This window comes from Myotis myotis, unplaced genomic scaffold (assembly GCF_014108235.1).
Source record: "Myotis myotis isolate mMyoMyo1 unplaced genomic scaffold, mMyoMyo1.p scaffold_m19_p_13, whole genome shotgun sequence".
Classification (NCBI taxonomy): domain Eukaryota; kingdom Metazoa; phylum Chordata; class Mammalia; order Chiroptera; family Vespertilionidae; genus Myotis; species Myotis myotis.
The window spans coordinates 8,898,964-8,913,748 of NW_023416317.1; the positions used below are offsets into that span (position 1 = coordinate 8,898,964).

At 43.1% G+C, this 14,785-nt stretch overlaps 1 protein-coding gene across 2 annotated transcripts in view; it reads right to left on the reverse strand.

Annotated features, from left to right (window-relative positions):
- SYNPR (synaptoporin) overlaps positions 1-14,785 on the reverse strand; it is a 268,069-nt gene that overhangs the window by 127,804 nt on the left and 125,480 nt on the right. Inside the window, exon 1 of one of the 2 annotated variants that reach the window (XM_036331679.1) lies at positions 770-1,057. The exons of the other annotated variant lie outside the window; for it this stretch is intronic. Coding sequence (XP_036187572.1) covers positions 770-793 — 24 coding nt within the window. The 5' untranslated portion in view covers positions 794-1,057. Of the gene's footprint in view, positions 1-769; positions 1,058-14,785 lie in introns of those variants that run through there. 2 annotated transcript variants of the gene reach the window in all.

Here is a 14,785-nt window from a genome sequence, read left to right on the forward strand (position 1 = left end):
GTCACTCGATAGTCATTTTACACTGTTTTGAATTTAATCACAGCAACTTTTCTCTTCATCAGCTTCCCATACAGAAACACGAGAGCCAGGGCTGGGTATCTGACAGATGGTGACACAAATGCAAAGAAAGGCAGAGAAGTGGCAGCCACTGGAGACACTGGAGATTGCATCTCTTCACGGAATGCTAGCGATTGACTTAAATGATCTCAATATTGCTCATAAATTCCAGTCTTTTAAAGGTACATGCACCGAGTCTCCGAGAAGACTCACTCCTTCATCCACCCGTGGGAGAGGACCTCATGGGATCAGCACCCCGCTGTCGGCACAGCACAGTGTTTGGCACTACCTATGGAGTTTAAGAAATTCCTGCTCTGACACCGACGAAGAAACTTTAATGGAAACAGTCAGCAGGTTGTAGCACAATGAACATACTCAGGACGTTAAACTCTCCAAAGGGAGTGAGGGAGAACGACATTACATTTTTAAAAAGCCAAATATAAGTTTGCTTAGTTTCCTTACTATGTTAAAGGAAAACCGTCACATCCTCCAACAACTAAGGTAGGCATCACACTACCACAGTACAGCCTCTCCAGCTTAAACAGAGACATGAAAGAAAGCAAAGTGAACAAAAAAGACGTTGTCACCAAAGATTTGAAAATGCTATTGGAAAGAAAAGTGACTGTTCAGCCCAAATGGATCTATGACATACACACACACACACACACACACACACACACACAGCTGTAAATCAAGAGAGATAAGAACTTACCGGAGCAAATATCACCATACACATTTACAAAAGAATTGATAATCCAACTTCCCTCTCCTGAAAGAAAACAGAGGCTGTCTCATACTAAAAATAAAGCTTCTCCGTCCACAGCACCAGCTACTTGTCCCTCTTTTTTTATGAAGCAGAGGAGGAGAACAGGAAAATCAATGAGGAGGGAAAGTGAGATGCTATACCAATCAGGTAGCAGCTTCTGTCTTATTTGCAGAGAGATGGCAAAACGGTCATATCATTAGACAGTGACAACCACAGCCGAAGTACAGCAACCTGATACCTCCCTCTGGGGAAGGCTGCCTGCGTGTGGGGAGGAGGCTGCCCTCTGTCCGGGGGAGCCCACCCCGGGCTCTGCTCACCACCGCTGCTCTGCGCAGAGAGCCCACCTCCCCGTTTCTTTGTGAGCCCCCTCCTCCCTCAAACAGGCGCTTCAAAACAAACTGGGAGAGAAGAGAGAGCTGGGGTTCTGTGTGCTGGATGTGCGGGTGGGAAGTGGTGGTTTTATAAAATCCTTAGGAATCGATTTGCATAGATTAAGTCAATGTTTATATGTTTGTTTTTTTTAAATTGCCCTCATTTTTATGGAATGCCTGGATATTATACCTGATCCCCATTTGGGAAATGTGTATACCCTATGCATAACCTAGTTGGGGTGAAGGTAAGGAAGAGGGGCGTTGGGGGCTCTGGCCACTGTGGAAGGAACAGATCACATCTGGGTTGCTCGTGCCTTGCAGGAGTGTTACCGAGAGCCTTCTCCTGCAGAGTCTTAAACCTAACGGGTTTCCAGGTGTGATGTGACCCAGCTCTGCTGCAAATGGGCCTCTTCATGAAGGAGCTGAGCTCGACTCACTCAAGGGGTTGACATCTGGCAGCCAAGCAACCTGCTTCTGAGGGACTGACGCTGAATTCAGGCAGAGGCTGCATAAGGCTACATGCTCTCCTCACACTGGCTTCTTGAGGGCAAGCCCTCACCCTATGCCACAGCCAAGGAGGAAGACTCCTGTGTGCCTCTTCTCCCGTGGTCCCCACTTCTAGACCCCATTGTGTACAGGAATAGCACTGGGTGGGCTCAGAAGTGTCTGTTTTGTCTTCCAGGCAGTTGGTGATGGCCCAGCTGAAAGCTCACCTTGGCTGTGTTTTTGTTTGTGGTTATTAATTCAGCATCGGCCCTGAGTCTGTTTTGGGGACCCTCTCTTTGTCTCTAACATACACACACACACATACACCACCACCACCACCACCACCACCCAATCATTATTATCACCGTCTCCCTTTCTTCCTTTCCCTTCCTTCACTCTCCACACACATAGCAACCGCTCAGTGGAGGTGAAGGGGAGGGGATGAGTCAGACCAGCTGGGGTCTAACCTGGCTCTTCACTTACTAGCCATGTGACTTGGAAAGTCCCGTAAGGTCCCTGAGCCATAGTTTGTCCTCTGAGAAACGGGCACACTAACACCTCATAGAGCTGCCAGTGGGGAGGTGTGGGGAACAAAAGAAAGATGACTAAGGCAGCACTTTCAAAGCCACACTGGCCACATGCACCTGGACTCCCTCCTCAGCTGCCTTCCTCCTGCTCTGGTTCCTCCTCCCCCTCCTCCTCCTCCTCCTCCTCCTCCTCCTCCTCCTCCTCCTCCTCTTCTTTTTCCCTTACCTCCTCCTCCTCCTCCTCCCCCTGTGATCTGCTTGTTCCTTACACATAACCCTCCAGGGTGCTTCTGGAAGCGTCATACTCCTCATATACACACACCTGCCGACTGAAAACTCACTGCATTTCAAGGAGAGAAGTTACTCAAGGAAGTAAACTAAGCACCTGAACAAGAACAGTTCAGGGAGGGGAAAGGCTTAGAACCACCAGGCCTTGCCAGCTGCTGAGTAAATGCCCGAAGGACTGGCTGAGGCCCCGCTCCGGCCCAGGGCTGATGAGGGGCAGTGTCAAGGCAGAGGCAGAGGTGCTGCCCCAGCCACGCAGCCACAGGGGGGCCATATTAATAGTTTCTCCAGGGCGGAGAGTGACTCATGCTCCTCAGCCTTGAATATTAAGAGCCCCATGTCAAGTAGAAGAAAAGAAGTTATGTCTTCCACACGATAACAGGGAACACTCCTGAACCTGTGCTCCGTGCCAGGTACTGTGCTAAGTGTGTTTATGTGTAATTAAGTGAATTACCTTAGGTGGGCCTCACAATATTAGGAAGGGTTGCTATTTTTACTCCAGTTTCCCCAGGAGGGAACCAAGGCCCAAGGAGAGCAGCGACTTATCCAAAGGTACATGGTCGATAATTGGTAAAACCAAGACGTGAACTTAGTTGGATGCCAGGCTCCAACATGCTGCCCACTCCGCTCCAGATGTCACATGATGGTACTTACACTTTCATGTGTCCCACCTCCATAGTACGAGTAATCCATCAAGGGATACACAGACGCTGCCATGGCCTGACAGCTCTCCCCGCTGTGTGGATTCACACACAGAGACGGGAAACCCGGGATCGACCGAGGGTTTACCAGGCCCACAAGGCCCATGTCCGGGCTCTGCTGCATTTCTATGGACTTGGACACGTTATTGAACCCCCTGAAGGTAGGGGGTGTGAGGTTCAGTCTTGGGATGTCAAGCAGTCTGCTCAGGGACCCTAAGGGCATCCTTAATTTGTCCTTGACTCATTTTTCCCCATGTTTAATTGAAGGGTTTCCAACGAATGATCTCTAAAGGACATTTTGGATCAACTCTGACTAAATAAGGTTCTAAGATTAGTTCGATTCTAATCTGCTGGTTGGATTAGCTTTCCCTGCCTCACGTTTCATTCCAGATACAGTGTTAGCATCTCTACATCTCCTGCTGTCACCCCACCACTGTCATCTCCCACCCGCACCCTAAATTTACCCCAACAGGTCTCCCTGCATTTGCCCTTATCTTATCCCTAGAAGTCATATTCCATATATTATCCAAATTGAGCTGGTTAAAGTATAAATTAGACCATATCACTTATCTGAGAAATACATTTCAATAGCTGTCCAGTAGGTTTAAAGTACAACTCAAACTCTTTACCATGCCTTCTAAGCCTGACATGACCTGACTCCTATCTACCTTTTTGTTTTTATCTAATTCCAACCCTCTCCCTCCCTATTCTTAAGCCACATGGGCATTCTGTGCCTACGCACTTGCTTTTCCTTCCACCCAAAACTGTTCCTTTGATCTTAGCCTACTGTCTCTTCCCTTGTCATTGAATGCTCAGTGCTACTGTCTGCTCTTCCCAGACCACCTAACCTGCAAAAAACCCTTTCTCTGCCCCGTTAGTGTTAACTCCCTTTCACATTACACTGTGTTTAGTTGTTTGTTGATGGTGGTGGGGTGTGTGTGTGATGTAAGATTTTTGTACGTCTCATTGCCTGATATGTTCTAGCTTATTCACTTGTTCATTTAATTATTGCTTATCTTCCGTCACTGGGAGATAACCTCTCAGAAAGTAGGAATCTTGTTTGTTTTGCATAGCACCATATCTTTAGTGTTGAAGACTATTTGGCACACAGTAGATGCTTAACCACATCTCATAAATGAAGGAATAAATCAACAGAAAACAAATTAGGCTTCAAACAAAGGCACAAAAACCTAAGTTTATCACAGGAATTTAGCCTTGAAATGCTGGGCAGGTGAACAAGGGTGATTGATTCATTCGTATTAATGGACACAGACTATTTTCACTTCCTTATTTGGGGAATGTTCTTGAAATGCTGCATCATATTGATTTAAGCGGAGGAGCTCCTGCTGTAGATCATACTGACCAAATACTGTCCAGGAGCTTGGATTCCTCGGGTCCAGTTCACCTGGGCCCACATAGAACAGCTGATGCTTGGACACTTGACTGTACATTTGTCATTACAGAGCAAATGGTCTTGTCAGCTAGCCACTTAGACTGTCTGACTTTCCAATTTATCAGACAGTTCAGAAAGGTGGCTACCACTGTCTAACATGCTATTGGAACTGACAAAAATAAAGCAATATGCCATTATTTGATGGTTCTTGCTTGAAAAAATGATGTAACCTTGAATCTTAAAAATAGCATTTGTCCATTATTACTGGTAGATTATTAAAAAAAGAAGTACAGTGTTTTCTAAATTGAGTATTTACAGAGGTTCAGTAGATTAGAATAATCTATGAGTCCAGTATGGTCAGATCTTTAACTCTGACCTTTCAACTGAGCATGGCCTTCAGACAACTTCAAATGAGTTTTTTTTCCCTGTAGTGTAAAGCTTGTCTCCCCTTGAACACACCTCCTCCTGTAAATGCCATAGTTTCTTTCCCTTACAGCTTCGATTCCTAAACATGTGGCTTCTCACAAGGGGTCCTTTCAGGCCTGCCTGCTCAGGGGCTGAGCAGTGGGAGGCCCAGCTTTCTAAGCATTTGGCAAAGACGGAGAGGAAAATTCCAGAGCCATGAGATCTCTCTATTGCTGTGGGGGAAGGGAAGTCATTGAAGACAAGAAGATTACTCTGGCCACACTAATAAATGACCAATGGAGTTAGCTAAGGTTCTTCCATTTTGCTGCAAAAACAATTTCAACTCTTTCAAGCTCTAGCAATAAGAGCACTTATGTCCAATCCACTCAGGCACAAGCTGCGTCTGTAACGGTGCCTTCCTGCTCTGGCTGAGCGCAGCTCTTATCAGGGTGAAAATGCAATTTAGTTTGATTTGGGTGGGTAGGAGATATTGAGTCAGGGCAGAACTTTCGAGACCTCTTGTCATCTATTTCCCTCATAGGAGAAAGAACGTTTTTCTCCAACTCTATCTCTTTCCCTTTTCAAATTCATTGCACTACCTCTTGGTGCTTTACCTAAATCCTGCCCCCTTTCATCTGTCCCTCTTTATACTCTGTCCATTATTCTGGCTGGAATGTGTCAGCTCTTTCCTACCTGACTGTCCAACAGGTGGACGCAAGTTCCACTTTGTCCTTTGCTACTTAGTAGTCTTGTCACATTCACGTGCCCTCGCCTATAGAGCTGGGTAGTCGGAAAGTAATGCCTACAGATTGCTAAATACATAGCAAACATTGACAAAGAACAGTAACAGTGATAATTCTAATCTTGATAGCGATGCTCCTTACCAGCTCATATTTGCTTTACAGAGATAACGGGTGGCTCTTTCATTTCTCCTTTAGAAGGAAGAGTCTCTTGTGTCTTGGTAAAGAAAGGAAAACCCGTGTCTATTCAGAAAAATTTATCAGTTTTTCCCACTGGAATATGAGGGGGTAGAGAAAAGACCGAATTGAGGCATCTGACTGAAAGCAATTATTTGTTGAAAGTGGTTTTGAGTGTTGGCCTTTCTGAATATTCATAGTTCACTGGTCGATGGACTCAGAGCAGGTCTGTGAGAAGTTGCTTCTTGCTGACACTTGATGGAGGGCAGTTGACAGGTTCCTGGGGTTTACCCAGGACCCCCTGGGCCTCAAGCAACAGCTGATTAGCCTTCTGCTTCCACATCTGCTCTAAATAAATACTGCAAACAACAGAGGGCTGAGTGCCTTTAGAATCTCCCTCAGTATCCCAGAAAGACTTTGACTCCGGAGGGAAGGGCACTTGGGTTTTCTATATCACAGCAAAAGCCTCCTTGGGGCTCATGTTCTCAACAGGGAAGAGCAGTTTTCAAATCCATGAGAACTTTGCTACTATCCTACATGAAAGGACAATCGTTCATGAGCCTTAATTTATTTGCTAGCGACTGGTGTATAAATAATGCTCATTACATATTTGTTAAATTATTAAATGAAGTAAACATGTGAACATGTTGTAGCCTCACAATTTTTAAAATGTAAAATAGAACCATAAAACAAATATTTGGGTACAATTCTTATACATATATGTACTAGAGTATACATGGCACATTCAAATGATCACATCATCTCAGGTCCTAATCTAATAAAAAATGATCTTTCCTATCCTAGAATTTAAGCTGAGCACCAGGAGCTCCTTGGAAATGCTCCTGGGCACACAAAGGAGATGATGCTTGGGCTGCATACCCTCTCTGCTCCGCCCTACTCCCCACCACTGTTTGCTGTCCTATATTCCAGGCTTCTGTGCCTGGTTTCACTTGAACAGAAAGTTTTAAGTCTTAAATGAAAAGGAATGGTGAACCGCTGATCTAATAGACGAATATGGCAATTGCCATTTTCTGCAGAGGATCTTTCTGATACCAGTAACGGTGCTAATATTTTTCCTAGGTATTATTACTAGCCTAAGCTCTGTTGATGCATTATCTTATTTGATTAATATTCAATCCAATCATCTAGAATCTATTGTTACTTTTACTATACAAATGGGGAAGCAAGCTAAGGTATTGTGTGGTTCAGTAAGTTGCCCAAATTTGCACAGCTAAAAAGAAAGAGAGCTGGGTTTTGAACCAGGTTGTCGGATGCAAAAGTCCACTCTATAAGGCTCCCTATTACCAGCCTTGCTACTGTGTGCAAGTTTAGCATTTACCAGGTAGGCAGCTGGACATCGCCTCAGACTGACCTGATAGTTACTGGAAAGCAAAAGCCATGTGTATTTCAACTGCGTAATTTTTGGTGATTACATCTGCTGTTCTGGTGTAGGGAGTTAAAAGTGGTCCTACCATAAACCTCTGAGCAGTAGAATCATTCTTCCTGCCATTTTGCAGAGTACCCAAAGTTGCTCTGCATGTAGTACTAAATAAGTCTTTGCTAAATAATTAAAGAAGAGAAAATAAATTACCTTTATTAAGCTCACTCACATTCATAATTCTAATCAGAAATAGCAAAGACACAGCTCTCTGTTTTCCACCTACCTCTATAATAGAGAGAGTTCTATCAGCAAGTAGATGGCTTATAAGGTGGTTGTTTCTGACACATGTCTTTCTTAAAGACTGCTGTGAAATCGGAGATGAGTAGTTGTTATTATGATTAAGGATGAAGATTTTATGTCAGAAAGAATCCCTAAGGACTATTTTTACATGAATCTTGTTAGTGCTGTAAATGGAGAAAAGGGAGAAAAGGAAAACAAGAGACCATTTTCAACAACCTTGCCTAGTACACAGAAATGAATAGTAAATTAGACCAAGAGCTGTGTGACCTTTTCATTGATCATTTCCCCACGAAGGGCCGTGCCATATCCAACGATATATACTTGCGTGACTGTTAGCCTTTCTAAACTTCAGTTTCTTCGCCAGTAAAATGGGAATGATAATGCTGAGTTTTACAAATAACACACAGTAGCCTAGTGCTTATTGTAACAACACAAGTGACATGCGTTCTCTCTCCCTGCTGATGCTCACGGCAAGATAGATTTAAGAATCAAACGCTCGCAAAATGGCTTTCTGGTTTGCCTTTCCTTCCCGACAAATTGTGTTAAAAATCCTTCAGTTACACAAACATGCCTCCAAAACCCAGACCGAATTATGGCTCTTAATAAAACAGGACGTAGGTGGAAAAAAGGATGAAAGTCTATTCCCTCCCATGTAGTTTACAAAATGTAGAATTTTTATAACATTCGAGTGCTTTCATGGTGCTCCAAGGACTCTAGCCCTGGTCTATGTGGTTATGATTCCATCTGAAAGCATTCTGCCCACTGGGCTCCCAGCCCAGCCTTAGGAATGTGTATGGTTATGATGCTGTGCCCCAAGAGAATGGAGTCGGTCAAAAGGACCTGGGGCATTATTTTAATTCGAGGGCTGATGAAATCTTTGTAAAACCTCTCTTTTGCCTGAGTATGTCTTATGCCAGAGGCGTCTCTGGGATCCGTATGATAAGGGATTTGACCATTTGGCTTAAAGCAAATAAATCTTTGTTGGCCAATGAAATCCATTTAGCCAATCTATTTGGCCAATAAGTTCTCTATAATTTTCTAACCAAAAAAGTCCCTCCTACCTGTGGGATGCTCCCTGCATTCTTAATTTACATTTTCCCCAAACCCTTGGACTCAGGGCTGCAAGGAGAGATCTGCAGCGTTGGCCATCTCACAGGGCAGCTGTGATGCCAACCAGAGACAGCTCCTGCGAAGGTACTTTGAGAGGTGAAATTTGCAATCTAAACAGAGTTCCTGTTAGTTTCCGTGCTCAGCTCTCCCCCCACAAACATAAGCTAGAACTATTCTTCCTCGGATAGTTGATTATTTACCACCACAGGCCTGCTTAGAAGTTCAAAATGCTATGTGCACTCACACGGAGAGAAAGCAGTTTTCCTGTTCAGCTGTGCATCTATTTTTAAAATAGAATCCTTTACCAGTGTCTTCCTTGAAATGTTAGTTCCTTCTTAAACCATCCCCAAGTTGTTAAATGATACGAATTAAGAGAGTGAATCTGAAGAACAGGACATTCTGATATTTGCAGAATGTCACTTATCTCAATGCCAAGAGCAACCCTTTTCCTCTCATCTCCATGAAAGTGTGGAGACAGGCACTCCCTATAAAAGGCCAAAAGAAGACTTGTTCTGACATGAGTTGCAGTCTGAGGAGGGTGAGCCTTGGATGCTGTTTCGAGGGAAAAAGTCCACCCTGCTGTTATGGATCCACAATCAGTGCTCCGTGGATCCAAGCCACTTCCCAGTGTCAGTAAACCCGGCTGCAAATCCTGGGGATCGAAGCCACTTAGCAACCTGCTTCTCAAACCTGACTGCACCCCTGAGTCCCCTGGGCAGCTTATAAGACCCCCGAATTGCCTGTTTCAAACCCAGACCACCAGAATGATAAGCCAAGAGGGTCCTCAAACCCCTCTTCTCACTGTGAATTTGCCAACGCCCGGAGCAAGGGAACCTCTGCACGGTGCATGAGGGCAGAGCCTGGATTAAGTTATAGTCAACAAGGCCCCCGTGGCTTGTCACACAAAGGGAGGTCCGTAGTCAACAAAGTCTCTGAGTAAGAAGAGGAGTCTCATCCAAAGGGAGAAAGGCTGCCTCCTGGAATCTGTGCCATGAGGTAGATGATAATGAGCCCCCATGCCCACCTCCCCTTCGCACACCTCTGTTGTGTCTTGGGTCTTCCTCTTCTAGTAAGCAAGCTCTCACTCACAAGAACAAGAGGAGAAAGCAATGAAAATATGACATCAGCAATGACCTTAGCTGATATTTACACGATGGCTCTTGTCTAAACACTTTATAGGAACTAACTCATTTCATCCTCCTTGAAATACAACTAACTAAAAAATCAAAGCCCAAAGACCAACAGGAAGGCACCTCGAACCATTTCTAGAATCAGCTTGGATTCTGCTCTCTTGCCTCCAACCAGCACCAACTCTTCCCAAGTCAGCTCATCACCTCTGCTGCTCTGACAGTGTGTTCTCAGTTGTCCTCTCCAACCAGTTCCTCTTGAGACAAGGACTGAAGTGCCAGTAGTTTATTTGAAATGTGATTCCAGGGAAGGAAGTGGGGGGTTGCAGTAGGGAAGCAAAGGATGCTAGCATAAAATGTCTGGATGCACAGGTTACCGAGCTGCAGGAAGCTGGCTCATTTATGCTCCAACTCCCTTCCTTTCTTGGCTCCTGGAAGCATTAAGTCTCCTGCATGTCCTGCCTATACTGCTTGACACCTATGGTCTTCAGGCTGAGAGACCCAGTCCCAACAGAAGGACGCAGAAGGCCTGTGCCAGAGCCCTGAGTTCTGGGGGCTACCCACACCATGGGCAGTAAATGCTGCCATGCCTCAGGCGCTTTGGAAAGGCCTAAGTCACAGCAGAGAAGGGAAAATGGGAAGAAGGAAACCATAAATTTTTTTTAACTATGACTTTTTCACGAGGGCTCCAAGGAAAGATGATGTTGGTCTGGCTCTACCTCTCCTGTGTGACGTTTACTTTGTGCTTGATTTGTTTTCAATGGGCTTGGTGATTCATGTAACAGATCAGGCTTCTCTCTCCAGCCATTTGCTTTAGTGCTTTGGCCCCTTTGCTTCTGCTGTTCCCGCCAATAGACCCTACTGGCTCTTCAAAGACCAAGGAAATTGTCACTGCCATCCATGGCAGTTTGGTTTTTCTTGTATTAACCCTATCTCCTTCTCTTTGGGTCATAGTTAGCCATCTTCATGTTTGTCTCCCCCATTGACCCAATATTTTGCAAGTGACAGGTGCTCCATAAATGGATGGATAAAGCACTTCTAAATACAGTAGTTCTCTCTTACTCATGATTTCACTTTCTGCAGTTTCAGTTACCCATGGTCAACCATGGTTCAAAAATATTATCTGGAAAATTCCAGAAGTAAACAATTCATCAATTTTAAGCTGTGTGCCATTCTGAGTAGTGTGAAGAAATCTCAAGAGAACTGCTCTGTTCCCCCCGCCCCCCAGGACATGAATCATCTCCTTTTCCAGTGTATCCACACTTGTATACGCCACCTGCCCATTAGTCACTTAATAGCTCCTCAGTTTTCAGATTGACTGTGGTGGTATCAGAGTGCTTGTGCTCAAGAGCCCTTATTTTACTTAGCAATGGCCACAAAGCACAAGAAAAGTGATGGCAATTCAGACATGCCAAAGAGAAGCCACAAAGTGCTCCCTGTCATTAAAGAGGTGAGCACAGTGCAATATTTTCAGAGAGAGGCTCATTCACATCATTTTTATTACAATACATTGTTATAATTGTTGTATGTTACTATTAATTATTGTTGTTACTCCCTCAATGTGCCTAATGTATAAATTAAACCTTATCATAGGTATGTATGTATGGAAAAAACATAATACATACAGGGTTCGCTACTATCTGTGGTTTCAGGCATCCACTGAGGGTCTTGGAAGGTCCCCCTGTGGATAAGAGGGGACTAGTATAAAGATATGTCAAGCTTCTTCCATATGATTTTCAAACCCTGGGCATATGGCAGTGGAAGGGAAATCCTGTTTCTCCTTGGTGTGAAAGAGAAACATTGATCAGCTGCCTCCTGCACATCCTCTACTGGGGATCGAGTTTGCAAGCCCAGCATATGCCCTGACTGGGAATTGAACCTGTGACCTTTCGGTGCATGGGACAACACTCAACCAACTGAACCACACTGGCCAGGGCTCTTTCAGTATTATTGACTTCTACTTTTTTCCTCTCCTTCATCAGTGCCATATCATAGTTTGATTTTAATGAGGGCTCAAATATATTTTATTAGTGAGGTGGTACAGGTAAGTTGACAAATCCACTAGAAATTAGCATTCTTGAAGACAAAAAAAGAGAGAAGGTATTGGGTCTGCCGGGCAGGGTCAATAGCTTCACAAATCATCTTTCATTTTTTGGCAGCAAATCTCCACATTTTCTTTGTTAAAGTCTCTTTCTCTGTTAGGGATTTATTATTTGGTTTTTGAACTTCTACTCTTCCAAAATCCATCGCATGTATTGCCTCTGTAAAAAGATGGAGCACCTACTCTTTTGCAGGCACTATATGAGGCACTCTAATTATATTATTTTATTTTCTTCCCCCAGCAATGCTGCAAGGCAGGAATTCACCCCAGGGAGAAAATAGTGGAGCTAAGTAAAATCCTAGCTAATATGCGATGGAATCAAGATTTGAATCCAAGTCTCTTAGATAGTAGAGTGCACATACTTTCTGTCAGTCCTTGCATATAATTATTTATATAATAAACCTTTAAAAGATACATATCATTATTCAGGGTCCTAATAAATCCTTACAATAAACCTGTTAGTAGAATATTATCAACCACATTTTACATGAATAGAGAGGTCTGGGGTGTCTATTTCTGCCTCCATTTTCTGTTCTTCCATAACGGCTGACATATCCCACTTACAGTATTTGTGTTAATATTTTACAATTATGTGCTTATATTTCTATCTTTCAAATATGAAAAAATTTTCATAAGGACAGGTTTTCTATCACTATGTGTGTGTTCGTGTACATGTGTGTGCATCTCAGTGTATGAGCAAATGAATGAAGGTGTGGAATGAATTAACAAACAAATTCACCCTGCACTCTAACACATATTGTAAAAATAAGTCAGTACTTTGAAAAAGTCCATAATTTATTTGAACAATCTAACCTTTGACAAAATAAGGTTATGGAATGCTTAACCCCCTGAGCACAGTGAGCCCATCTGTAATGTATTTATTCTATTTATTAATTCAGATCACTCATACCTTTACCTCCTTGACACCTGGTAATGAATCCAAGGCTTTGGATTCCCAACAATCTGGCTCTGGCTCTGGATATTGGCAAGAATCAGGAAATAATCAGATAAAGGATGTGAAACCAAGCTTCATACACTAAAGGTTATGCACTTAACTCAGACGAGAGGTTCCCTGAACCGTATTCAGAGAATAATTACTCTTATTTTCCAAATAATCCTAATATAGTTGGTTTTTCTAAGATGAAAACATATGAGAAGAAGCCAAGTAAAACAGATCAGATTGTCAGAGGCAGACATAACTTCGAGCCCATGGGAGAAGTGAGAGCACAGAAACAATAAAAAGGACATAAATAAGAACTTGAAAGCATACCATTCTCAGAAAATGTAATGTAAAGGGGGCGGGGGGCGGGAATAAAACCTACTTTGCTCCCTGGGCTCTGAGGAGATCATTGTATTATGGCAAAGAACAATATGGTCAAAAATGATTAAAATGTTTTCAACTCCATTTTAAAACACAAGGAGATGAATAACTTTTACTTTTAAAGAATGACTTTTATTAAAAATAGTTATAATCCTTTTTTAAAAAAAACCCTAAGATTTTGATTCTTAAATGGGCAATTCAACTATTGAAAATTGTGGCTATTAAGTAAGAATTGTTCCCTAGAGGTTCCTGAGATTGCTGAAGTGTTACAGCCCTGAGACGGTGCCAGCCCCCATAATATGCAGAGTGTGCGAAGTGCTAAGAATTGGTGGGTATCTCACGGTTGCATGCCACCTGAGATCCAAGGACACTGGATCTATCTTAGAAAGCTATAGCTTTAGCAATTTGAGATGCTTCCATTGTCATCCATCTGCATGCACTACAGAACAGAAGGCTATGCTGGCTTATGACATGCAAATTATTGATACAATTCTTTCAGTATAGAGAGTAATGGAGTTGCTGATCTTATTCTCACCATGGATTTATTATTATTATTATTATTATTATTATTATTACTTTCAATCATTGTTTATCACACAATGTTACAACTACCTACATGAAACAATAAAGGTAAAAAGGAAAAAAAATACCCACAACCCTAAGACCCCTTGCCTCGACAATACATGAACTCTTTGCATTTTTATATGCCTTCCAGTTTTTGTTCATCTACATGGTACATTAATTGTAAAGAGAGAGAGAGAGAGAGAGAGGGGGAGAGAGAGAGAGAGAGAGAGAGAGAGAGAGAGAGAGAGAGAGACCCTCTTATTCCTTTTCCTGTATCCACCTTCACTCAGTGTGACTTTGCAGCTCTTCTTGCACAAGAAGCAAAGTCTATGTCTGTCCTCCTTAAACCTGGGCTCACCTTGTATCTTGCTTTGGCCATAAGAATGTGACAGAAGTGAACATGTGCCTATTCTGAGTCTAGGTCCCAAATTTCTTTGCAGTTTCTGCTCTTTCTTGCAACTTTTCCAAGCAAGTGTGAGAATAAGCTGGACCAGCCTGCTGAATGAACTAAAAGACTCATGCTGCACTCACCCCCATCGCCCAACCAACAGCCAACAGGCCACTAAACATGTTGATGAGGTCATCTAGGTGAGTCAGTATCTGGCTGACTTGACAAATGACTACAGACAAAAGAGCAAGCCCAGCTGATCAACAAGTCCGTTTACCCATACAGCAATGAGAAATAATAAGTGCCTATTGTTGGAAGCACTAAGTTTTATGTGGTTTGTTATGCAGCAATAGCTGACACAATGTGCATGCATACAGTTGACCTAGTGAAACTTGTGCTATAAATCATGCTGTTTAGTGGCTATCTAATACGTCATACAGTGGGTATCGCAATAACTTATTTAAATGTTCCCTCTATTGTTGGATATTTAGATTGTCTACAGTTTTTAGGAGGAGCAATGATGCAATGTAACAAGCACAAGTTATCTGTCTTCTCATTTGCCATAATGGCTCACAGAACTTTTTT